The 22,481-nt window shown below is 55.8% G+C and overlaps 10 protein-coding genes across 10 annotated transcripts; 5 read left to right on the plus strand and 5 right to left on the minus strand.

Annotated features, from left to right (window-relative positions):
• Positions 1-41: 41 nt before the first annotated feature.
• Positions 42-588, minus strand: ASPZODRAFT_579443 (hypothetical protein). Its single transcript, XM_022728727.1, has 2 exons — positions 347-588; positions 42-291 (listed from the first exon to the last, which is right to left on the minus strand). Exons 1-2 carry the CDS (start codon positions 396-398, stop codon positions 92-94), a joined length of 252 nt encoding a protein of 83 aa, XP_022579875.1. The 5' UTR covers positions 399-588; the 3' UTR covers positions 42-91.
• Positions 428-5,206, minus strand: ASPZODRAFT_153027 (hypothetical protein; the record flags this gene model as incomplete). The annotated part of the gene is made up of 4 exons (XM_022725926.1): positions 428-822; positions 886-1,395; positions 2,549-2,550; positions 3,636-5,206. 4 exons carry the CDS (start codon positions 5,204-5,206, stop codon positions 428-430), a joined length of 2,478 nt encoding a protein of 825 aa, XP_022579876.1.
• A 361-nt stretch (positions 5,207-5,567) lies between these two features.
• Positions 5,568-6,690, plus strand: ASPZODRAFT_70039 (hypothetical protein; the record flags this gene model as incomplete). Its single annotated transcript, XM_022729638.1, has 2 exons — positions 5,568-5,960; positions 6,031-6,690. 2 exons carry the CDS (start codon positions 5,568-5,570, stop codon positions 6,688-6,690), a joined length of 1,053 nt encoding a protein of 350 aa, XP_022579877.1.
• A 529-nt stretch (positions 6,691-7,219) lies between these two features.
• On the plus strand, positions 7,220-8,618 carry ASPZODRAFT_160242 (hypothetical protein). Its single transcript, XM_022726460.1, has 2 exons — positions 7,220-7,277; positions 7,345-8,618. Exons 1-2 carry the CDS (start codon positions 7,265-7,267, stop codon positions 8,430-8,432), a joined length of 1,101 nt encoding a protein of 366 aa, XP_022579878.1. The 5' UTR covers positions 7,220-7,264; the 3' UTR covers positions 8,433-8,618.
• Positions 8,597-10,103, minus strand: ASPZODRAFT_153031 (hypothetical protein; the record flags this gene model as incomplete). Its single annotated transcript, XM_022725927.1, has 3 exons — positions 8,597-9,016; positions 9,064-9,415; positions 9,478-10,103. The coding sequence occupies 3 exons, from the start codon at positions 10,101-10,103 to the stop codon at positions 8,597-8,599; spliced, it is 1,398 nt and encodes a 465-aa protein (XP_022579879.1).
• A 123-nt stretch (positions 10,104-10,226) lies between these two features.
• ASPZODRAFT_134016 (hypothetical protein) lies at positions 10,227-12,175 on the plus strand. The gene is made up of 2 exons (XM_022723410.1): positions 10,227-11,834; positions 11,883-12,175. Exons 1-2 carry the CDS (start codon positions 10,277-10,279, stop codon positions 12,029-12,031), a joined length of 1,707 nt encoding a protein of 568 aa, XP_022579880.1. The 5' UTR covers positions 10,227-10,276; the 3' UTR covers positions 12,032-12,175.
• A 759-nt stretch (positions 12,176-12,934) lies between these two features.
• ASPZODRAFT_580813 (hypothetical protein) lies at positions 12,935-17,112 on the plus strand. The gene is made up of 4 exons (XM_022728745.1): positions 12,935-13,034; positions 13,121-16,725; positions 16,845-16,915; positions 16,986-17,112. The coding sequence occupies exons 2-3, from the start codon at positions 13,212-13,214 to the stop codon at positions 16,868-16,870; spliced, it is 3,540 nt and encodes a 1,179-aa protein (XP_022579881.1). The 5' UTR covers positions 12,935-13,034; positions 13,121-13,211; the 3' UTR covers positions 16,871-16,915; positions 16,986-17,112.
• Positions 16,844-19,740, minus strand: ASPZODRAFT_134018 (hypothetical protein). The gene is made up of 2 exons (XM_022723411.1): positions 16,986-19,740; positions 16,844-16,915 (listed from the first exon to the last, which is right to left on the minus strand). The coding sequence occupies exon 1, from the start codon at positions 19,687-19,689 to the stop codon at positions 17,284-17,286; it is 2,406 nt and encodes an 801-aa protein (XP_022579882.1). The 5' UTR covers positions 19,690-19,740; the 3' UTR covers positions 16,844-16,915; positions 16,986-17,283.
• A 332-nt stretch (positions 19,741-20,072) lies between these two features.
• ASPZODRAFT_167821 (hypothetical protein) lies at positions 20,073-21,212 on the plus strand. Its single transcript, XM_022726843.1, has 3 exons — positions 20,073-20,124; positions 20,179-20,271; positions 20,335-21,212. The coding sequence occupies exons 1-3, from the start codon at positions 20,098-20,100 to the stop codon at positions 20,968-20,970; spliced, it is 756 nt and encodes a 251-aa protein (XP_022579883.1). The 5' UTR covers positions 20,073-20,097; the 3' UTR covers positions 20,971-21,212.
• Positions 21,110-22,470, minus strand: ASPZODRAFT_134020 (hypothetical protein). The gene is made up of 3 exons (XM_022723412.1): positions 22,230-22,470; positions 22,084-22,167; positions 21,110-22,009 (listed from the first exon to the last, which is right to left on the minus strand). Exons 1-3 carry the CDS (start codon positions 22,410-22,412, stop codon positions 21,218-21,220), a joined length of 1,059 nt encoding a protein of 352 aa, XP_022579884.1. The 5' UTR covers positions 22,413-22,470; the 3' UTR covers positions 21,110-21,217.
• Positions 22,471-22,481: the final 11 nt, after the last annotated feature.

The following is a 22,481-nucleotide window of genomic DNA, read 5'->3' on the forward strand; positions in this document are numbered from 1 at the left end:
AGTCAGTCACAGTCAAATCACAACCAGTCTGAACAATCCATCCTTCTACCCTACCACTATACTACAAATACTATACTTCCTATACTACTTACTATCTACAATGCCTGCCAACGAACGCGTGCCGAAACTGGCCATCAATCCCACTGGCAACAACGTGATGCCTTCCTTTATCGAAGAGTTGGCGAAAGACCCGAAGGAGAAGAAAGAGACGCAGAAGGAGAAGAAGGAGAAGAAGGAGAAGAAGGAGAAGAAGGAGAGCGACGAGCAGTCCTTGCTTTCCAATGCGACCACCTTGAGAGATGATTAGAGACAGTGTCATCATCATGAGAGAGAGAGAAGACTGGACGCTTAATTATGTCTGAGATGAATGTAATGATAATATGCAATATGAAAAACATCTCTAATCTATACTGAACTGTATGGCGATTCAGAAATAGCCCGGGAAAAGCCACTGCAGCTTCTCGCGCGCCTCGGCACTCCACTCGGTCTGCGGCGTGCTGACGCCAAACTTGATGGATCCCTCGAGGTGCTTGGCGTTGACGAGGGCGGCGTGCTCGTCCGCCGCGAGGGCGTCCAGCACGGCGACCACGAACCGCCGCGCGTTCACCGCGTTGGCCTTCATGTTGCCCATGACCATCTCCACCGTCACGTCGGCCGTCCCCTCGTGCCAGCAGTCGTAGTCGGTCGACATGCAGATCATCTGGTAGGCGATCTCGGCCTCGCGGGCGAGCTTGGCTTCGGGCAATGCAGACATGTTGATCACACCCCCGCCCCAGGAGCGGTACATGTTGCTCTCTGCGCGAGTCGAGAACTGCGGTCCTTCTATGGAGAGTTAGATGCAAAAAAAAAAAGAGGAAAAGAGGAAAAGGGAGAAAAAAGAAATACCCATGCAGACTAGTGTTCCCCGATCATGGAGAACAACACCCTCGCCCTCAAGACTATGCCCGCAGGCACGCACCACCTTGGCGACCCCTTCGTCAAACGGATCCCCAAAGGGAACATGCGCAACAACCCCGCCCTCAAAGTACGTCCAGGGCCGAACCCCCTTGGTGCGATCGATGATCTGGTCCGGGATGACAAAGTCGCGCGGCTTGATCGCCTCCTGCAGACTGCCCACGGCCGAGAAGGCGATGATGGTCCGCACGCCGACCGAGCGCAGCGCCGCGATGTTCGCCCGCGCAGGCACCTCGTGCGGTGCGATCTGGTGGTGCGTTCCGTGCCGGCTGAGGAAAGCCACCGCCACCTTCTGCCCTGTCGTCGAGCACTCGTGGTGCAGGATCGTGATCGGCGACGACGGCTCGCCCCAGGGAGTCGTCACCTTCAGAGAGGCCACCTGTGTGAAGCCGGGGAGCTCGCGAAGCCCTGTCCCGCCGATCACGGCAATCCGGACGGGGTCTGCAGTTTTTTTTTTGTTATTATCAGTCCGCTTTAATCTGGAGACAGACGCTCCTTTCTCTGAACTCACCCTCATACGTGCTAGGGAGGGCTGCCATTCTTCTCGCAAGCTGCTGGGATGATTCAATACGTCGTAGAGGTCTGGCAATCCTCGTCGAAAACCTGCGAGCAAGTGATGTTGCTGATAACATGCAGGGAGGGGCAGATTTTCGCAACGTCCAGAACACGGCGGGGGGGGGGGGGGGGGGGGGGGGGGGGGGGGGGGATTGCCAAATGCCCGATTGGGTGAGCACGTGGGGGTTCTAAAGGGCCGTGCGCTAGTGAAACCTTCTAGCTGTGCCTGGACTAGTGGATTACATGCGTATTGAAAATACGGGTACTATCATCAACTCAACTCAACTCAACTTCAGGCACTAGAAATGACTTTGAAAGCTGCTCTACGATAGTATTGATGGCTTCAAGGCTCCGCGCAGTTATTCAGGAATAAGGAGTTTTGAAAGAAGTGGCCTTGGGCTCTCTAATAGAAGTATTTCTTCTCTCGCTCTTCAATGTCATCATGGTCTCTGATCACTGTCTGTACTGGGCTGAGACTTTGCGTAGGCAATCAAAACCCGTCTCCCCTAGAAAGAGTTCAAGAGAACATATCCCTTGAATCTCTGAAATACACGCTATCCTCCTCAGTGTCACCTGTTGTTATATTATTGATTGTGACTCTGTCTTGCATCCATCCAACTGCTATTCTGGTGTCCTGGGGCGAAAACACCAAGCACATTGGAATGCCAGTAGTTTGTGGTGATAATACCTTGACTACCTTGCTTCTTATATTCCAGATCTCCAAACCTCTGCGTGTAGAGGCTACTCCCATCATTATGGAATCATGAGACAGAGCTGCATCCGGATCGGTATAGTCGATTTGAAGTTCACAGAGGTCATTGTCAACATGGTGCACCTCTAGATGCTTCTCAAATCGTGAAAATCTTAGGGCTCGGGTCCTGTCGGAAGAGAGAACCCGGCGTTTTCTCCAGTTGTCCAGATGATCTCCAATACTGGCCAACATCGGGTCTCGAGGCTTCTCAATAAACTCTTCTTGGATGAGATCCCCAAATTGGAAGTCCTCAATGCGATGCTCAGGAAGTAAGGCCATCTCCGTTACATCTGCACTGAGAAGCAAATTATCATCTTTCATCGATAGAAAGGGTGTGGTTGAGACTTCCGGCTGGTCAAGATCCAAAATTTTCACATCTCTGGAACGGTATGGAATTACTATCACTTTATTGCTGTGAGAATCAATGTAAGGCCTTGAATTGATTTTCTTACTTCCACCGTGTGCTCCATCTGCGTTGAATCAACAATCCATATCTTGATGGTAGTGGATGTGGCATACCGAAATTTGAGTCCATCGATATAAAGCTAAGCACTTTATATACTCCGTAGACTCTGACTTAGGAGTTGAAATCTCAATTGGAGAGTCGTTAGCGATGTCCCACGCTTTTATAGAAAATTGATCAGACAGAATAGCGGCCCTGGTGGCTGAGAGAGGCATGCTATATTTACCCAAGTCTGATTCTAGGATGTGGATTATCTGTTTCCTTCCAGTGTTGCCTATATATGCCGGTCTTCCTCCATATCTGAAAAGAGCCATTGTTCTAGCGTCGGCGGGGAGTAAAATATTGAGCTTAGAAGTGTCTTCCCCCGGTGCCTTGGAAATATCATTCATTTGCTGTATTCGACCATTTGCTCAAGTCTGCGAGGGTCTGTAGGTGAGACTGCTTCTTTGATAACGTAGTCATGACTTGCTCCGTCATAGGAGTCCATGATTTTATTGTAATCCCACTGTAGAAGTCCGATTGAGAATTTGAACACAGCAGTGATCTCAGCTCCATCCCTGGAGGAGGGGAGGTAGTAGTTATCGAGACATCCAGGTAGCCGCTGAGAGGGAGACAGACCAGTAAGACTGGAATTGTCCATTGTAGCTAAGTATTAAGTTATTAATGTGATGACCTACAATGATAATCTAAACGAAGAGAAGAAGAGAGCTATCCCCAACATTGGCACTAATCCAAAGATGGAAGGCGGGCAACTCCGCGCCTTCCATTCCCTACGAAATCCATCTGCCTGGGCAAAGTCTACAGATTCAATGCAAACTGGGCCAGTTGAGGCTGGCCAAGGCAAATAGTCAGGTAACAGACGTGGATCTTCATCGAATAATGAATACTTGAAAGTGCTAACAGTTCCCTCACGCAGGCTGCCACTCATAATGATGAGGTCCCTTCTTCACCAGCCCCGGGTCTTCGCCTGGAATGCCGGGCTTATTGTACGCATGAGCCCCGAAATAATCCATCTGCGCCTCCATAAACTTGGTGGGCAGCATGATGCCCCCGACGTACTTGAGATACTCGAGCGTCGCCGACAGAGCAGGCATGTACTGGTCCGCCAGGGTGCCCTCGACGACGATCTCTTTGAGGGGGTTGAAGCTATTTTGCAGCGCCCGGGCGACCTCGTCAACGTGTTTCATGTTGGTTAGCTGCTTGTTGGACAGCAGGGCTGGCTCCAGCAGCTCGGCGATCCCTTCACACTGGATGATGCAGCCGGCCCGCCAGATACGGAGGCAGTCGCCCAGGTTGATATCCCACTTTTCCTCCAGCGAGACCCGGCTAATTATCTCGAGTCCCTGGCAGAAAGAGGCGAGAAAGGAGCAGAAGACGGCCTTGCGCAGGTTATCGATGAATGCGGCTTTGTTGTGGATCCCCTCGACGGGTTTCGGGATGGGCATGTGCAGCTTCTTCGCGGCGCGGACGCGTTCGTCACGGTTGCCGCTTGCTACTCGCAGGTAATGTGCAGCTGCGAGTGTTGGGGCAGCAATGTGTCGTGCGGCAGTCTCCATCATTGACCAGAAGGGGGTGCCCTCGGTGCCGTCGTCGTCCTGGACGACCTTATCGAGCACGTCGTCCAACACGTAGCCGCCATCCCGGTTAGCTCCTTCGCCCTGGTAGTCGCCCTGGGCGGTCCGTTTAGTCCTGCAGATGTTCGCACCGATCCGAAGCAGGTAGCTGTTTTTTAGCTCGCCACTCTCGCTCCACTCGTCGAAGATGTCTGCGATCTCCTCATACGTGAGCTCCAGCCCGTGATGCATGTACGACCACGCTTCGCAGGTTGTGGACAGCATGCCGCCCTCGATTCCATTGTGGATCATCTTCACAAAATGCCCTGAACCTCGCGGCCCGACATTGACCACACACGGTCGACCGGTCTTGGGGTCCTTGGCAGAATACAGCTCCAGCAGGGGCATTACCAAATTCAAAGCGTCGGCATCTCCCCCGGGAGACAGGCTCGGCCCATGTCGTGCGGACTGATAGCCACCGGAGACTCCCATCCCGATCCAGCTGACCCCAATCTCGGCACACTCTTTCTGTCTTCGCTCGGTTCGTCGGTAGTTCTCGTTGCCGCCGTCGAGGATGATGTCGCCAGCCTTGAGGTCATGCCTTATCATCCCCAGCACGGAGTCTGCAGGGTGGCCATGGGTGATGGAGAAGATGAATAACTTGCGCTCCCCTTGCCGTTCCAGACTTTTGGTGAACTCATCAATGTTGTAAAAGGCTTCGATATTCCCTTTAATGTGTGCTTTCTCCTCCTCCTTACCTTTTTTAATCCATTCCTGGAGCTTGTCCACGTTGTTTTTCGACACGTCCCACACAGAGACATCGAGGCCCAGTTCTGAGAAGGCAAAGGTCATCATGGAGCCCATATTGCCGGCCCCCACGACACCAATGCGCTTGAACTGCTGCACCGCAGAATGTTTTTCGGACGGCATTTTCGTTGGCGAGATTGACGAATTGTTTTGTTTGTCTGTTCATCTGAGGGTTCCTAATTCATAAAGCAGCGGCGGATATCTGACCCGGCTGCGACGCCTGTTGCATCATGGAAACTAAATCCATAGCAAGCGTACAATTTATTCTCAAAAGTGAAAGCAGGATGATGCCCACCTGATGAAATGGTAAACCCTGAACCCTAGGCGGTTCAGGAGCGACTCTACGATTACGTCACTCTTGTTCAACGCGATACAGTCACAGGCCAGGAATTGCGGATGCGAGACAAATGAGCGAGGAATATCATTGAAAACTATTAGAGCCTTCTGCATTTTCTCATTGACACAGCAGAAAAGATACACCAATATGTCATCTATCACCAAAGACTCTCTTAAATCTATCCCGCTCTCGTTCGCCTCATGCTCGATCGGATCACACTCCTCTGACACGCTACCGCGTAAGCTTGAAGCAATCAGCAACGCAGGCTACACGGCGATTGAGCTCTCCTTCCCAGACATCCAGGACTACGGGTCACGCCTGCTGGGCCACCAGATTGCAGAGGAGAACTATGCCGAGCTCATCTCGGCAGCGGGGGAGATCAAGAAACTGTGCCGGGCGACCTCGCTGAAGGTGATGATGTTGCAGCCCTTTGCCAACTATGAGGGCTGGCCGAGGGGTTCCGTGGAGCGACAGGCTGCTCTCGCACGGGCAAAGGGGTGGATTGAATTGATGAATGTTATCGGAACGGACTTACTACAGGTATGCCAGAGAATCAAGAACAGAAGGGAAACAAAAGACAGGAAAGAGTGATTTTTCTAAATGAGTTCAGGTCGGATCAACCGACACGCCCGAGGACCGAATCAGCATGCGCCGCGAGGACATTGTCGCCGACCTACGTGAGCTGGCCGACATGCTCGCCCGACGGAACATGCGACTGGCATACGAAAACTGGTGCTGGTCGACGCACGCCCCGCGCTGGAAGGACGTGTGGGAGATTGTGCAGGCGATCGACCGGCCGAACGTGGGGTTATGCCTGGACACGTTCCAGACGGCGGGGAGTGAATGGGGGGACCCTACGACCGAGTCTGGAACATTGGAGGATGTGTCATGCGAAGACCTGGATCAACGGTTTGCCGAGAGCATGGACGAGTTGGCTCGCACCGTGCCTGCCGAAAAGATCTATCTGCTTCAAATCTCGGACGCGTACAAACCCGCCACCCCGATCCCCAAGACAGTCCTGTCACCAGATGGCTTGCGTCCTCGAGGGCGCTGGAGCCACGACTACCGGCCCATGCCGTATGACGGTGGGTTTCTACCCATCGAGGCCGTGGCGCGGGCGGTTCTACGGACGGGCTTCCGCGGGTGGTTCTCGATGGAGGTCTTCGACGCCGGGCCTGACGGTAAGGGGAAGCATCACGAGATGCTGGATTTTGCAAAGCAGAGCATGCAGAGCATGCAGCGGTTATTGATGAACTGCGCCGATGCATGATTGGGCCTAGTCTTTGTCACTATGTCATTTGACATTCTCATGTAGGAACTGATCTCTTGACCTATCAATGATTTAATAGTATTCTAAACTAGGAGAAAGACTTTGTACTATTGTTTTCTTGTCCTCTGCTTGCTAGAGTATCAAACCACGCTGTAGAGGGATTCCCGAAGACTCTTGAATCCATAAAGAATAGCACCACCGTGTCTTCGCCCGTTGTATCTTCTTCCAGCTCGTGGAATTTGTCTTCGAAATTCCGTTCGTCTCCAATGAGACTAAGGCGTAGCCTATTTTGGTGAGTCTTATAATACTTCTGTACCTTCAGATGCCTCCTAATAGACACCCAAGTAGAATCCATGCACGCAAAGAGATGTAGATGTCACCCAGTAGAGATGAAAATTACTGTATTTTTCAGTTTAGACGCACAGACCGGACCGGACCCTTGCAATTCCGGCTGGAACATCGTTGATCCGGGGAGATGACTAACCCTTATCCACCGATAAGCTGGCAATCTTTCCACTGTCCAAGTATCCAGACTCAGCGTGATGGTCAAGTAGCCAAGCTCGACGGCACCAAGATGCAGGGCTTCAGTGAGTACCCGAGCTGCTTGATAGTGATTGTTGTGCAACAAAAAAAAAGACTAACAGGCATCTGTAGATATGGGACGGTACGTCCCTCCCGACCAGGAGGGACTGACGACAGGCAACAAGCTGGCGGGCAAGCACCCGCTCGGAGCGCGGGCGCGCCATCTACACACGACAGGCGCTCTGGTGGTGCGGTTCGAGATGCCGTTTGCGATCTGGTGCACGACGTGCAAGCCGCACGAGACCATCATCGGCCAAGGGGTGCGGTTCAACGCCGAGAAGAAGAAGGTGGGTAATTACTACTCGACGCCCATCTATAGTTTCCGCATGAAACATACCGCGTGCGGCGGGTGGATTGAGATCCGCACCGATCCGCAGAACACGGCGTACGTCGTTGTCGAGGGTGCTCGGAAGAGGGAGACGGGAGACGACAAGGCGGAGCTAGCGCCGGGGGAGATCCGGATCAAACTTCCTGGGGAAGAGACGGTTGAGTCTCTTGCGGCGGACCCGTTTGCAAAGCTGGAGGGGAAGGTAGAGGACAAACGACAGGCGGAGACGGCGACAACTCGAATTCTGGAGCTGCAGCGCCGCCAGCAGCGCGACTGGGATGATCCGTACGAGCAGTCGAGGCGGCTGCGCCGCACGTTCCGCGCGGAGCGCAAGACGCTTGAAAAGGCCGCGGCAAACCGCGAGGCGCTGCAGGATAAAATGAGCCTGGGGATCGAGCTCGTCGACGAGACCGAGGAAGATCGCCTCCGCGCGGGGATGGTCGATTTCGGCACCACGCCGGAGGATAGTACGCGAGCAGCACTGCGCGTACGGCCGATGTTCTTCGCTCCACCTTCTTCATCGTCTTCTCCTTCTCCTTCGAATTCGTCGAAAGACGAAAAACTAAAGAAACTGAAACGCCTCAAATCAGAGGGTCCGACAGACCGCAAAGCCGCCCTCCGCTCTGAATTGGCAGGCAACACTCGCGCGGCGGTTGATCCGTTCCTTGCCACGCACGAAACAGCGTGGAAGCCCGAGACTAAACGACGCAAGACTATGACTCCTTTAAAGCAGACCCCTACAGGAGACGGCGACGAGCAGGAAACTCCTGTAGAACCGCCTCCCAAGCTGCGATCTGCTGCGTTGGTCGGCTATTGCTCTGATTCTGATTAAGGTATATATACCTAGACGACATGATTATACGGCATCAAGATACCCCTGCGTTGACTACACTAGCTACACTAATTGTACTATACTCTATGAATAATAAGATAACTATACGTATACTACTATGTAATACGTACTCATTGCATTGCTCATTATGCTCATCATGTACCCTACGGGCCATCAGGATTCCTCGCCCAGGGAGCCCGCGTAGACGCCATCGGCCCCGGAGGCATCCGTGACGTATCCGGTAGCCGGGTAGACGGTACTGGCGGTCTAGCACTGTCAGGTAGTCTTGTTGATGCCCACGGTGCAGCCGTGGCGCCCATCGGGGGCGGGGCAGCAGCTGTGGACCGCGGAGTGGCCCAGGGGGCCTTTGTCGTCGTAAGCTCGGCGGAGCCATCGTTGGAAGCCGAGGTAGAACCGGGATCTGTCGGTGTGGGCTTCCGCTGAGGGCCGGATGAAGAATGGATGGATGATGGGGGCGCCACGGCATTTGGGTCCCGGTCCCAGCTGAATAAAGAACCGAAGGGGAAGTGCTGCACCACGGGGAATTTGGAGAGGACTTCTGCATTGTACATTTTGATCATTCCCTGATCGTCAGATCTATCATCTATGGGGGGAAGGAAAGGAGGTCTACCTTGTTGATTTTTGCCCATCCCGCTGGAATGCCCGAGATATCAAAGAGCATGGGACTATGCTCCCAGAACGGCCCCCGCTTCACGTCGTAGATGAACCCAATCGCGGAGAAATACATGTTATGTCTGCGCTCTCTTGCGACGATGTTCGCCTTTGCCACGCCATTCGGACTCGGTGCGTCAGTCAGCGAGCCTTCTTCAGGTGTCCGGTCGGAGGGGGTAATCGCTGGCGACAGCTGGGCTGAACCAAAGATATACGGGAGAAACGAGTGGTCGTCTAGACCCCAGACGCCGTGAGATCCTGCAGGTTCCAGTGTATACGTTTTGATAATCGATCGAATAAGTTCGAGATATCTAAGTCGTTAGAGAGAGAGAGAGAGAGAGAGAGAGAAAGAGAGTAGATATAAAAAACATACGGCTCTATCACCCCCACGACGATGGCTCGCTCCTCGACTCCCCGATCAGCCAGCGGAAACCCGTTCAGCTTCCAGATGCCCGCCAGAAAAGCCAGGAAGCTCAATTCATGGCCCGTTCCATAGTCCAGGCGTTGAGCGCTGCCCCAGCTGCCCAGGAAATACGCCGTCAGCTCCTCCCTGGCCGAGGGGCCCTGCGGATCCGCCGACTGGGTCTGCAGCACCTCCGGCGCAAGGAACTCCTCCAGCAGCTGCGCTGCACGACTCTCCACGATCTGATACCACTTGCGAAAACTGATGTTCCCGAACCGCCGCGGGCCTGTATCTGGCGGGGCCTCGTCGAGGATTGCCTCGAGCCGCAGCAGGAGCTGCTGCAGCTGGCGGACGGGGGCAGAGAACTCGACAGCCTCGGAGTTGAGCGGCCACGTCTGGACCGTACCATCCTCCTCTGTGCTTCTCACGGGGAACATCGACCGGTTGAGCTGCAGCAGGAAGGTCGTCAGGTCGCCGTACGCCCTGGAGACCAGGAACTCTGCGACGTCGGGATGGTCATGGATGCGTTTGCTGGGGGTTGTGAACTTGTAGCTCCCCGAGGGGTCCAGGCGGGGGAGAACTCGAACTGAATCCATTGAAAGAAGCAGTTTTATGTGATGTATTTGTGTACGGAGTATTCAAAGTAAAGGATGTTGTAGTAACTGAAGTTGTGCCCCACCAAAGCTTTTATCCCACCACGTCATGATCTTCACCCTGGACGCGCCTCAATGAGCTGGGATCAATTCCTGGACTTCATGGAACTGTCGCCATGGGGAGGGCACGGCCAGCTGCATCCCAGAAGAAAAAAAGGAGCAGCAAGTCTACGTTGCAGGCGCTGGATCTATTAAATAACGTCAACAGGACAACGGCGAGTCGGTCTCGCGTCGCGCGTCGCGCGGCGAGCAGACGCCAGTCGTCTTTGGATATCTACGAAATTCCTCCATCGGATGGAGAATCGGTTGATGATGAGCAGGACAGTGACGGGGATGGAGAGACAGAAGGTGTTAATGCAGAACAGCAGGGTGAAGTGCCAGAAACGCCGGTCGGAAGGACCTGGCCAATTCGACGATCGCCGCGTGTCGGAAAATACACAAAAAAGCAAGTCTCTACGCCTGGGGAATTATTACAGCAATACTTGCATGGCCTTGGCAAGGAACACACCCCTGAACGGCCGAATCCCAAGTCTACACGAAGCGCCGGCGCGATAATCACGACACGACACGCGGACTCATATATCAGGGAGGAAGAAGAAGAGCATAGCTCGCTTGGAGATACACCGGCAGATCTCGACTTGTTTGTCGACTACGCACCCATAGAGGAGGCAACGGGTGCACGCCGCTTTCCACAGCATATGGCTCACGTCGAGATCCCTCCTATGACGCGGGGGAAACCGTCGTCTCAGGGAACAGCGGGACAGGCTCGGAAGCGATACGAAAGCGATGACTCTGAGAGCGGAGGATCCAGCGAGAGCGACTCGGAGAGCAGCGACGATGAGAGATCTACTGAGAGGTCTTCAGACGAGGACGAAGAGGAAGAAGCGTGGTTCGAGGAAGCCAAAAAACTTGGAGGCCAGGAAGAGAATTGGGCCGCTCTCATGACGAAAGCAAGGCAGTTAAAAGCCGGCAAGCCATCTTCTCTGCATGTCTTCTCGGCGTCCGACATGCTGATTAGGGTATTGTCTGACGTCTACGAGACGCTCGCGGTACAGCGGTCCCAGGACGAGAATGGCGACTGCTCCTCGCATCTCCGACGCGAGTCAAAGAATCTCGTCCAAACACTCTCCGATGAGACATATGGCATCCTCGCCAAAGTCTTGGAGCTCGCCACCGAGGGTGGTTCCCCAGGCGGTGCTGTCAACGCGACCAACCTACTGACCGAGTTTGAGCAGTACACCCTCCCACGGATTGTGCGGCTGAGCAAGACCTGCTTCAAAGCACATTACTTAAGTCACACCAGCGGTGCTGAGGGCAGTCTAGCCCGCAAGGCAGCCCCTCATTTACTACGGGTGCTCGATCTTCTCGCCGGCTTGCTCACCCGCACCTACAACCTCTGTGCGGAGGGTTTCGTGCCTCAGTGCGCGCTCAGCGCCGCGATGCGTCTCCCTCTACGCCGTCTCATCGCAGCTGTCCGTTCTGGCAAGCTTGGTGGAGACCGTCGTGAGGCAATCAGTTCCCGGCGGGGTATGCGGAAGCGTTCAAGTCTTGACGATGGTCTCAACGCGAGTATTCTTGAATCAAGACACGACAGTCTTGTCATCACCGGGATCCAGAAAGTATGGACAGACGAGGAGGGAAGGGCGTTGCTAGATGGCCTCAAGCAATACCAAGGTAGACCTCTTTTGTCTAGGGATCAAGAAATATCCACTAACTGTACAGGACCCGATCGCTACATCCAAATCATGAGAGTGTACGGCCACCGACTCCGCGGGCGGACGATTGCCGATCTCCAGACACAGACGGAAAGGATTCGCGCCGATCTACGAAGGAAATATCCCGAGGCCCAGTGGGCATGGCTGTTCGATTGACTTCACCTCGATGGTTTTATGGGAATTGTATATCTATTAATGGTTGTATGATATGGGTACTACTCTATATGAGACATCTTTCGGCATATGGTCTCACTAATGAACAAATTATACTCCGGTATATAAGACCGGTATAAGACCGGTATAATGTCTTTAAGCAGTAGAATGTTTAGAATAGTAGATGCCTATAATAAATAGCAGGATGGCCAGTCTGGTGGAGTACTATAGATAATAGCTACTAACTATATACTAACTATGTGTACTCTGTAGTGGAGGCAAAGACGTACCTGATAAAGAGTGGTTCGCGATATCCCGTCAACAAAGAAATAAACAGAGAAATAGACAACTTAGTCTATTACATATAACTGTTATATTTCCTTTGATTCTTATAGTAGGTAAACTATTTCTAATAGTATATAGTATGGAGTAACTATATTGAATAGAACTACAGTATCCTACTCCGTATGTCCTTTATTCATAATTTTTATATAGCATTAATATTAAATTCTTTCATAATTCTATTTACTTCTATAATATTTATACTGTTATTCTCTTTCTACTGAAGTATCTTAACAATATTCTCCATATCCTCATACTCCATATACTCATGGAGCCACGCTAAATCGTTGGCAGAAGCGGCCCCTTTCTGTTCCCCTCTTGTTCTTCTAGACACCAACAACTCTCTGCTCCATACTCCTCCTCCTCTCTTCATGTCCTATACCTTACCTGTCAACCTAATTAATTATAATCTCTACTGCAAATCCCTTCCTCCTTGAGCTGTCATCCGGTGAGTTTCTTCGTCTATTCCTCTGCTGCCGCACCATTCCCCCTCTGTACCTGCCTGCAGCTTCCGCTCCAACGAGAAGCAGAGCTCAGGAGCTGCCCAACAGCTTTACTTTGGCCTTCCCTGCCCTCTGCCGTCGTACAATTTCTCTCGCCCTGGTATCCTTGTCGCTGCTGTTGTCTATCTTGCAGAATTTCTCGACTCTCTGCTACATACGCTGTTTGTTTTTTTTTGTTTTTTGTTGTTGTTTTTTTTTTTCCGCGGCTGCCGTTTTGCTCTGATTGAAAACACCTGCTAATCAACAGATCGTGGCTTCAGACAGCTCCCTCACCGCTACTTCGTTGACTTTCCTCTCCCTCGTCTCAGAGAGACCTCACATACGCACCACAATTCAGAATGGCCTCGGTCGATGAACCCATTGTTCCTCCCCCTCCGGAATCGGACGTGGAGGTGCCCGCGCCGGCCACCCCCGTCGACTCCTCCGCCATCTTCTCTGGCACGGAAGACGCCAAGTCGAGCCCGGAGGCCTCCAAGGAGAACATTGTCGAGTCCTCGCCGACCAAGAAGAACTCTGCGGTAACCTCTACCATCAAGCATCACCCGACGGGGACGACCGCCACTGCCACCACCACCACCGGGAAGCGGCCCACCACCTCGTCCTCGGCCACGGGGAAAACCTCCTCGGCCGTGCGCTCCTCCACCACCAACGGCAGCACCTTGAACAAGCCCCCTACTCGCCCGTCGACAACTACTGCCGCCTCGGTCACTCGCAAGCCGCTGACCAGTACAACGGCCACCCATCGCTCCCGTGCTTCGGTCAGCAGCTCCGCCGATGAGAAGCCGCGGTCCATCGCCAGCTCCGGCGATGAGAGGAGGGGCATCTCCGGGTCCGCCAAGCGCATGTCGCTCGTCGGCAGCACTTCGACTAGGGCGCCTACTCGGCCTACGGTCTCCACGGTCGACCGGAGAGCCAGCATCGCCAGTATCACGGGGGATAAGAAGCCGCTCACCTCCCGCACAACTCCCACCACTGCTACCTCCACCACCACCAGCCGTACGGTGGGTAAGCTGACCAGCGCGACGCACTCGGCTCGCTCTGGCACCCACCCCTCTTCCACCACCACCACTACCTCGTCGAGTGCCACCCGTCCGGCTGTCAGACCCACAGCCTCTGCAACAGCGGAAGCAAGGAGGCGGCTAAGCACCGTTTCTACGTCACATGTCGCCAAGCACTCGCCCGAAGATGTCGAGAAGCTGCACGCCCTGCAAAAGCAGCTCTCCGAGAGCGAGGCCACCGTCGCCAGCCTCCAGGCCGAACTCGACGCCGTCAAGGAAAAAATGGCCCAGTTTGCCCTTTCCGCAGAGGAGGAATCGTCCAAGGTTGAAACCGCCACCGAGGCTATCCGTCACGAGCATGCGGCCAAGATTGACAAGATGGCCCTGGAGCATGCCGAAGAGCTCAAGGCCCTGCAGACCCGTCTGGCCGACGCCGAGGCCAAGTACGCTGCTCTGGAAGAGACCTCCATCAAGGAACTCGAGGCCGCCAAGGCCTTGGCTCTCGAACAAGGCGACGAGAAGACCGCTGCCGTTCTTGAGGAGCTGAAGGAGTCTCACAAGGCTGAGTTGGAGGCTCTGAAGACTGAACTGGCCGACCAGCAAGCCGCAGCGAGCGAATACGCCGAGCAGATCAAGGCGTTGAAGATTGAACTTGACGCTCAGAAGGCCGGCTTGGACGCCGCCAACGAAGTCCTCGAACAGAAGGCCGCCGCCTTTGACGAGCTCGACCGTGAACTGAAGGGCCGTGATCAGGTGGTGGAGAACCTCGAAACCGAGATGAAGAAGTTGGATGATTCCAAGCAGGAGGCAATCCGTGCAGCTGAGGAGTCGGCCAAACAGGCCATCACCTCTCTAGAGGAGCAAGTGGCTGCGCTGCAGGCCAAGTTGACCCAAGCCGAGTCAGAGAGCCAGGATAGCACCGACGCGACTAACCAGCGTCTCACCGAGAAGGACGAGGCGATTGCCAAGCTCCAGCAAGAGGTGGAGGCCGCGCAGACTCAGCTCCAGGAGGTCCGCGACGCCACCGCGCAAGAGCTGTCGGAAAAGACCAAGGAACTAGACCTTGGGCATGAGGGCAAGATTGCCGAGCTCAAGGCCGAACACGACTCTGCTCTCGCCATGCTGACTGCCACCCATACGCAAGAACTGGCCTCTGCCAAGGAGGCTGCTGACTCGGCGAGCGCTGCCCACTCGGAGAAGGTCCAGGAATTGCAGGCCGAACTGGAAGCGGCAGCCGCCCTCGCTTCGAAAGAGCTGCAGCAGGCGATTGCCGAGATTACGACCAAGCTGACGACGGATCTCGATGATGTGAAGGAGAAACTGGACACCACCGAACGCAGGCTCGCCGAGGTGCTGCAGGCCTCCGAAGAGAGCACCAAGTCTGCGGAGGCCGCCGCGGCCGAGGAGATCAATCAGCTCAAGGAGCGCCTGGGAACGTTAGAGTCTGAGCTTTCTTCTGAACGCGACATTGTCAAGACCTTGCAGAGCGAAGTTGAAGGCAAACAGGGGGAACTGCAGGCGCTGCAGCAGAACCTTGCGACGTTTGAAGCCCAGGCCAAGGCCAAGGAATCAGACCATGAGGCTGCAGTCCAGAGTTTGGAGGAGAGATTAGCGGTCGCGACCCAGACGATCGAGCAACACATTCAGGAAGCCACAGCTGCCGCGGAGCAGCACGCGCAGGCCATCGAGGCTCTGAAGACGGAGCACGCGACTGAGGTTGAAAAGGTTCGATCTGACGCCACCGGCGCCCAGGAGAGCGCCGTGGGAGATCTCCAGCGCAGGCACGATGAGCTGCTTGCCGCCAAGACTGAGCTTGAGGCCAGTCACGCCAAGAAGATTGAGTCCATCGAGACGGAGCTGCAGTCGGCACTTGAACGTCATGCTGCGGAACTCTCGGCCCAGTCAGAGTCGCGCGAGAGCGAGATTGCCGAGCTGAACAAGAAGTTTGAAAACGCACAGGCTGCTCTGCGAGCCGAGTTGGAGAGTGCCCATGCCTCGAAGAGCGCCGAGACCGAAGCCGAACACAGCAAGGCCATCGAGATGCTGCTCACGACCCAAGAGGAGAAGGTGTCGGCCCTACGGGCGGACCTGGCACAGGCCCACGAGACCAAGTTGGCCGAGCTGCAAGGATCGCATGAGGCTGTGCTGGCGGACCTCAACACTCAGCTGTCGCAGGCCAAGGCTACCGCGGAGGACACCTCTGCCCTGGACGAGCTCAAGGCGAAGATCGTCGAGTTGGAACAGAAGCTGGCTGACGCGGAATCTGCCGCGGCCGCCGAGGCCCAGCGCACTACAGCTGCGACCGACGCCCTCGTCCAACAGCATGCCACTGCGCTGTCTCAGGCCGAGGCCCAACGGGCTGACCTTGAGCAGAAGCACAGAGATGTGACCGTGCAGGTGGAGGAGCTTCAGAAGTCGCTCGCGGCCGCAGAAAGCGCCGCAAGCGCGCAGTCCGAGCAGCTGGCGACGGTTTCGCAGCAGCTGGCGACCGCTCAAGAGGAGGTTTCGCAAGTCCAGGCCAAGCTCGAGACCGTCACCGGCGAGCTTGAGGCCGCCAAGGCCCAGACCCAGGAGATGGAGGAGAAATTGGCCAAGGGGGAGCGGGATCTGAACGATCAGATCGACAAGAATATGTCGCTGCTCGAGCAGCTCGGCGAAGTGGACGCCTCCATCTCGGCCAGCCGCAAGCGTGTGCGCGAGCTCGAAGCAGAACTGGGCGCCCTGAACGCAGAGAAGGAGCTCACCAAGGGTACCCCCGTCGGGTTGGAGGGCAGCCGTTGGGCCACCAGGGAAGCGGGTGACGCAGAGGACCATGCCGTCGGGGGAGACGACGCAGGTCCGGCCGCCACGGAAGGTGAGGACCTTGGCTCTACCATTGAGGGAACGGTGGGACACCCGTTTCTTCTTTCATTTCAATGATCGAAAACGTTCCCTCTGGCGAACTGCGTTACTGACATATTGTTTTCATTGCAGATGGCGAGCATCCAGGAACAGATTAAGCATCTGCGCGCTGCCAACGCGGATTGGCACGATGAGCACAGGCGGTATGTACAGCTCTAGGCACTGTATCAGGTACTCAGTGCTTCTTCAATAAACCATACTGACGACCGTTAGAATTGTTTCAGAGTTTAGTCAATTCTCATGCCGGACAACACCCTTATCGACACCGTTACTAGGTTCGGAGGACGGACGATCGGAGCTGGGGTTGTGATGAGTGGGTATCGCCATTCAATTTTTTCTTCTGTCTGTTTATTCATATTTTGTAATGGCTATTGTATGTAATTACTAGTGCTGGATACCCAATCCACATTTACTCAAACCATGAGTCACAACGTTTTGTGTTTGTAGGATTATATGATATAGTCATATCGATATATTGTTGTACAGTGTGTCAGGTAAAAGAAAGACTGTTTTATACACGCAACCCCCAGCGACCAACCTCCCGCATAGCCTCCTCGCCACCCTCGGCCAAGCGGCCATCAGCATTACTCGGATGCGAAGCACCCAGGACACCCGCGACGCAGCGCCAGCCGTCTCTCCCGCCGCCCCAACGGAGGACTTGATCCCTGTAGCGTTCGCCCGCAGCACGGTCTGTCGCCGCGCGACCGGACTGAAACACCTCCTGCCAGATCTTATGGGCGATGGCCCTGTCGAAGATATAGCTGTAGTACGTTCCGCCGTAGCCGTAGAGGTGGCCGAAGAAGCCCTGCCAGGAGGTAAGCGGGGAAGTATCGGTTGGATCCGGGAGAGAGGAATGCTGCGAGGAGACGGCATGGTAGATTGCCGTGCTGTTGATCGCCCCCTCTGCAGAGGTGGAGAGAGTATCGGCGTTGAGGGAGTGGTATGCTTGGTCGACGAGGGCCATGAGGATCTGGGCCTCGTCCTCGACGGCGCCGTAGATGGAGGCGTGGGCGAGGCGGTCGCGCTCCATGCTGCGAACCATGGACTCTGAAAGCGGGGTGTCTGTTTTCCAGTGGCGGGCGTACAGGGCTAGGACTTCGGGGGCGGTGGCGAAGCTCTCCATGAGCACGGAGGGGAGCTCGGCGAAGTCGGTTGCGCAGCGGGTGCCGGAGATGGACTGCAGGGATGTCTGGCCGAGGATGGAGTGCAGGGCGTGGCCCATTTCGTGGAAGAGGGTGCGCACGCTGTGTTCGCTGAGGAGCGAGGGTTGGCCCGAGCCGTCGGCGGGCGGGTCTTGGAAGTCGCAGACCAGCGCGATGGTGGGGAGCTGGCGCAGCGTCTGGGTTGCTTGGTCCACGGCTGTGGCCATCCCGTCGTTCGGGTGTGCGCTGGGGCTTGAGGCGGCGGCCTCGGCGATCTCGTCGGCGGAGATGGCGCGCGCGCACCGCAGCGTGAAGTGCGCCGGGTTGGGGCTCTTGTCGGGCCGCGAGAACAGGTCGCAGTAGATGACTGCTAGATGGCGGTCGGCTTCGTCCACCACGTCCAGCCGGCGCACGTCGCTGTTCCACGTCTCGCCAGGCGCCGTCTCCTGCGGGACCAGCCGTACCCCGTACAGCCGGTCGAACAGACGCGACAGGCCCTGCATCACCGTACCGAGGGAGAAATACTCGGGGACGGCGCTCAGCTCGCGGGACCGCCGCAGCTGTGAGTATTTCATCACCTGGTGGTGCACGTAGTATGCGTGGTCCCAGGGCTGGAGCGGTGTCCCCGAGGTCTTCATCTGCTGGAGCCGGGCCAGTTCTTCGCGCACCGAGCCCCGGTTGCTGGCGACGAGCGAAGTCAGGAACTTGGAGACGGCCTCGGGGCTCTTGGCCATCTTATCGCCGAGTGTCATGTGGGCGAAGCTCTGGTAGCCGGACAGTTGGGCCAGCTCGGCGCGTTTCCGCAGCAGCTCTTCCAGCCGATGGATCTGCCGTCTGCTTGAGGTCCGAGTGGCCAGGTAGATCTGCTTACGGGCCTGCTCGCTGTGCACAGAGCGCAGGGCCAGGCGGGGGATCATCCCCGTCGTGGGCACAGGAGCCTTCTTGTTCCACCGCTTAATCTTCTGCACCACGATGGGGTCCAGCCCCGCGAGATCGTTGGCGTTGAGCCCAACGTGCGAGGTGGCAGTCTCGGCCCCCTGGACGAATTCCGATCCCAACTGGCTGATATCATTCGACAGGTTGACAAACCGCTGCCGTTCATGCGGTGGGAGGTGGATGGCCGAGTTCGAGAAGTCCTTGATTAGGATCTGCGCCACGATCTTCTCCTCCTCGCTCCAGTATGCCGCCACCTCCGGGCTATCGATCGCCGTCTTGAGCTGGTCGTGCAGCCCCGTCGTCGTGTTCAACACGTTCATATACTCGAACATGAGCGCGTACGCCTGCGTCGCGGCTTCCTGGATCTGCGGGTCCGGGTGCATCGACCGCATAAAGTCGGACAGATCAATCACTCGACACAGCAGGTCGCTGAGGCGGTCCAGATCGCGCGCCATGCCCCGGTATTCCTCCACAGTCCTCGCTGCCAGCACTCGGGCCACGATCCCCTGGCATTTCTGTAGTGTTGTAGTGGCAAACTCGCGAAACCCGTCCGGGCTGGTCAGGTACTGGTTCTGCACGAGACCAGTTTTCCGCTTCGAGCTGACGATCGGACGCTGCGAAAACTCACTCCAGAACGGCTGCGAGTCGAAGACCCGTCGTAACGTCTCATCGTCGACCTTCTTCGAGCGTGATTGTGGTGGTGGGTGAGTGTAGACGGCGCTGGTGGCCGCCGTCTCGAAGCAGCGTGCCGACCGCACGCTCCGCACGCTCTGCAGGCGTTGCAGGCGCTGCAGACATTGTCGACATGTCCATGGCTGCTGGCGGAGTGGAGCCAGCATATTGAACAAGCTGCAACACACACAGAGATACCCAGAGCAGTGTTGGCTGTCCCTTTGTTTGGTCTGGCCAGGCAGGTTTTTTGGACGATCCGGAAGGCTTGGCGGGGCCTTTAAACCGTGACTTTAGCGTTGTTCTGCTGTGCAGCCTCTGGGGTTTTATTTCGATTTCGGTCAGATTGCTTCATATTAAATCAATCGAATTCTAGTTACAAAATACTGAGCTTATATACCTCCAACTATAAATCAAATCAAATCCTCAATATCTGCGTGTAAATGCTATAAATTTGTGGCATGGCATCTCTTGGCGTGCACGGTTTAGACACCACCGCCAACCGCTCCGAAACTTCCCTCGCTCGACGTGACAGTCCCGACCAACAGACCTACAATTGATCCGGTCTGTCCGCCACGATGTCGTTCCGGCCAATGCTTCAGCGAGTATGTCTCCCAGGTTGATTTCGACGTGAAATGGAATGACTGCTGACTCGATAGGGTGCGGTTGGTCCGCTCGCAGCCGCTCTCGTGGCTGGCAGTGTCGCTCTGTACCCTCGGCAGACGGCCTTTGCAGAGGCGCCTCGTGACTCGGTATGTGCTGGCGGGATACAGATTTATTTGTGCAATTGATGATGGATCTGACTTGGAGACCAGAGAAAACCTATCTACGATGACTTTCCGACCGAGACCGTGGAGCTGGTGAAGCCTGCTCCTCCTGCCCCGTCTGCAGCTGCCGTTGCCGCTGCCGCTGCTCCGGCGTCGACGTCTACCTCGCCGACGCCGACGGATATCCTGACGGCCCAGGTGCGCCAGGCCCGGCTGTTCCTGTACTCGCACTCGCTGGCGGTCGAGAACCGCTTCAACGAGCTGCTGTCGCGTGCCTTCCACATCGAGAACGCCTTCACCAACACCGTCGCGTCGCTGGCCCCTTCGCCCGAGTCCGGCGAACGCCTGGTCCCGGGGTCTGTCTACGTTGCTGTGGCCGCCATGGCGGGTTCCATCGTCTCGCGGCACCGGGGGATCGTTTTGCGGACTGCCTCACCCCTCGCCCTCGGCACCATCGCCGCCTGGACCATCCTCCCCGTCACGATGCGCAACGTCTCGGACCTGATCTGGGAGTACGAGAAGAAGGTCCCCGCCGTGGCGGAGCAGCACTTGCTCATCCGCAACAAGGCCGAGTACATCTACTACACCGGTATGGCGCACAGCGGCATGGCCCGTTCCATGATGGAGGACAAGATCAGCATGGCCCGCCAGAAGCTTGAGGATTTGGTGAGAAAGGGCCTCTGATTTCCCCCCCCCCTATATCGGATCCTCTCTTTCTCTCTGTCTCTTTACCTCTTTTCTTTGTTCTGAGCGTTGCCAGTAACCGTTCGGTCGGATGGTGTATTTTCCACATATGTATTGTCTAGACTAGAAGAAGGCATTTACCATGTTCTCGCTATACGTTTGTGCCTCGAGCTGGGCACCTATTTGAGCACATCAACGTAATTGGTATCTTTACTGTACAGAATCAAATATAACTAGTGGTCTCGTATCAATTGGTTGACTCTGGCCCACTCTCAGTGGGATTGGCACCCCCCAGTTTCGGAGGCGGCGGCAGGGGAGTGCCCCGGCGGGAGGGTGCAAAATCCTGCTCCCGGCTCTTCTGTTCTCCTTCAGCAAAGTACTCGTCAAAGGCCCTGTCTGGCGAGACGACTCCTGGCCGTGTTCTCCCCGCGCGACGTCCGCCGCTGTGTCGAGGCTCTGCCTTGTTGCCCGACGTGGGAAGCGGAGGAGGCGAGGCCATGTTTGCAGGAATCAGAAAGTGGCCGACAGGTGCCCCGGTATCTTCAGTCGCAGTATGAGGCGAGACGGTCTGCGAGTAGCCCTGTGCGAATCCAGAAGTGCCATCTTCTCTCGTTTCAAAGACCACCTCCCCGGGACCCTCGACTTCCTCTCCCAACCCAACAGGTAGGCGATGTAAGGCGCCATAGCCCAGCTCGGCGCCTAGGGCCCCTTCGCCGCCCCAACCTCTAGTCGGAACGAGCTCGACCTCGCGCACCACGTCAAACTCGCTATTGTACACCCACAGCACCAGAGTGCGGTCCAGGTGGTCCTCGACCAGCTCACCCAGCGCAGACTCGCCGCGTAACGTGCCACTCGGGGTACCGATGATGTAGTCCGAGTGTGGCAGCAGGCCGGCGCGATACGCCGGGCTCAGCGGCGACGGAATATTCAGCACATGCCAGATATGTTGCGTCGAGGAGAGCGGTGCCAGCTGCAGTGCGAGCCCGAGGGCGGGGTTCGTAGGGGAGACGGGGATCGAGACTGTGTGTGTCCGTTGGCCCTACAGTTCCTGTTAGCATTATACTCCATAAACAGAGCCTCCTTCCCCCTTTCCAATAGACATCTCATGGATACCTTTGCACTCCAGATCTCCAGCGTCACACTCGACCCAGCACAGTTTCGGACTTCGGTAGCAAACAGGTTTGGATCCGGGTCCTCCTGTTACGTACGGTTAGGAGCTTCTCGCAGGTTATCTTGTCAGAAGTCTGTGTATTCCATACAATCGGGTGACCATTGATGCCCACGATAAAATCAAACCAAGGCTCTAGAGGTAGCTCGGCGTCCTTGTTACGTAGCACTTGGAAGCCGAACGAGCTATCCCCCGTCGAATTCTGGCGAGATTGCTGGACAGGCTCGGCGTCCAGGCGCCCGATGAATCGGTTAAAAGCTCCAAACATTGACATTATTAATACTGTCAACACTGGAACTGGCGTGTAATCGTCGGACTTGCTTGTATTCTCGCTGGTTGCAGG

This window comes from Penicilliopsis zonata (genome assembly GCF_001890105.1).
Source record: "Penicilliopsis zonata CBS 506.65 unplaced genomic scaffold ASPZOscaffold_11, whole genome shotgun sequence".
NCBI lineage: Eukaryota > Fungi > Ascomycota > Eurotiomycetes > Eurotiales > Aspergillaceae > Penicilliopsis > Penicilliopsis zonata.

Excerpts from the sequence above, each read along its gene's own strand:
- ASPZODRAFT_579443 (XM_022728727.1), bottom strand. The coding sequence starts at position 398 with ATGTTTTTCATATTGCATATTATCATTACATTCATCTCAGACATAATT. Across the intron at positions 292-346 it reads CATCTCAGACATAATTAAGC|GTGGTCGCATTGGAAAGCAA; the intron begins GTCCAGTCTTCT and ends TCATCTCTCAAG.
- ASPZODRAFT_134016 (XM_022723410.1), top strand. The coding sequence starts at position 10,277 with ATGGGGAGGGCACGGCCAGCTGCATCCCAGAAGAAAAAAAGGAGCAGC. Across the intron at positions 11,835-11,882 it reads TGGCCTCAAGCAATACCAAG|GACCCGATCGCTACATCCAA; the intron begins GTAGACCTCTTT and ends CTAACTGTACAG.
- ASPZODRAFT_580813 (XM_022728745.1), top strand. The coding sequence starts at position 13,212 with ATGGCCTCGGTCGATGAACCCATTGTTCCTCCCCCTCCGGAATCGGAC. Across the intron at positions 16,726-16,844 it reads AGGTCCGGCCGCCACGGAAG|ATGGCGAGCATCCAGGAACA; the intron begins GTGAGGACCTTG and ends TTTTCATTGCAG.
- ASPZODRAFT_134018 (XM_022723411.1), bottom strand. The coding sequence starts at position 19,689 with ATGCTGGCTCCACTCCGCCAGCAGCCATGGACATGTCGACAATGTCTG.
- ASPZODRAFT_167821 (XM_022726843.1), top strand. The coding sequence starts at position 20,098 with ATGTCGTTCCGGCCAATGCTTCAGCGA. Across the intron at positions 20,125-20,178 it reads TCCGGCCAATGCTTCAGCGA|GGTGCGGTTGGTCCGCTCGC; the intron begins GTATGTCTCCCA and ends CTGACTCGATAG. Across the intron at positions 20,272-20,334 it reads CAGAGGCGCCTCGTGACTCG|AGAAAACCTATCTACGATGA; the intron begins GTATGTGCTGGC and ends CTTGGAGACCAG.
- ASPZODRAFT_134020 (XM_022723412.1), bottom strand. The coding sequence starts at position 22,412 with ATGTCAATGTTTGGAGCTTTTAACCGATTCATCGGGCGCCTGGACGCC. Across the intron at positions 22,168-22,229 it reads GCATCAATGGTCACCCGATT|GAGGACCCGGATCCAAACCT; the intron begins GTATGGAATACA and ends CGTACGTAACAG. Across the intron at positions 22,010-22,083 it reads TGGAGATCTGGAGTGCAAAG|GGCCAACGGACACACACAGT; the intron begins GTATCCATGAGA and ends CAGGAACTGTAG.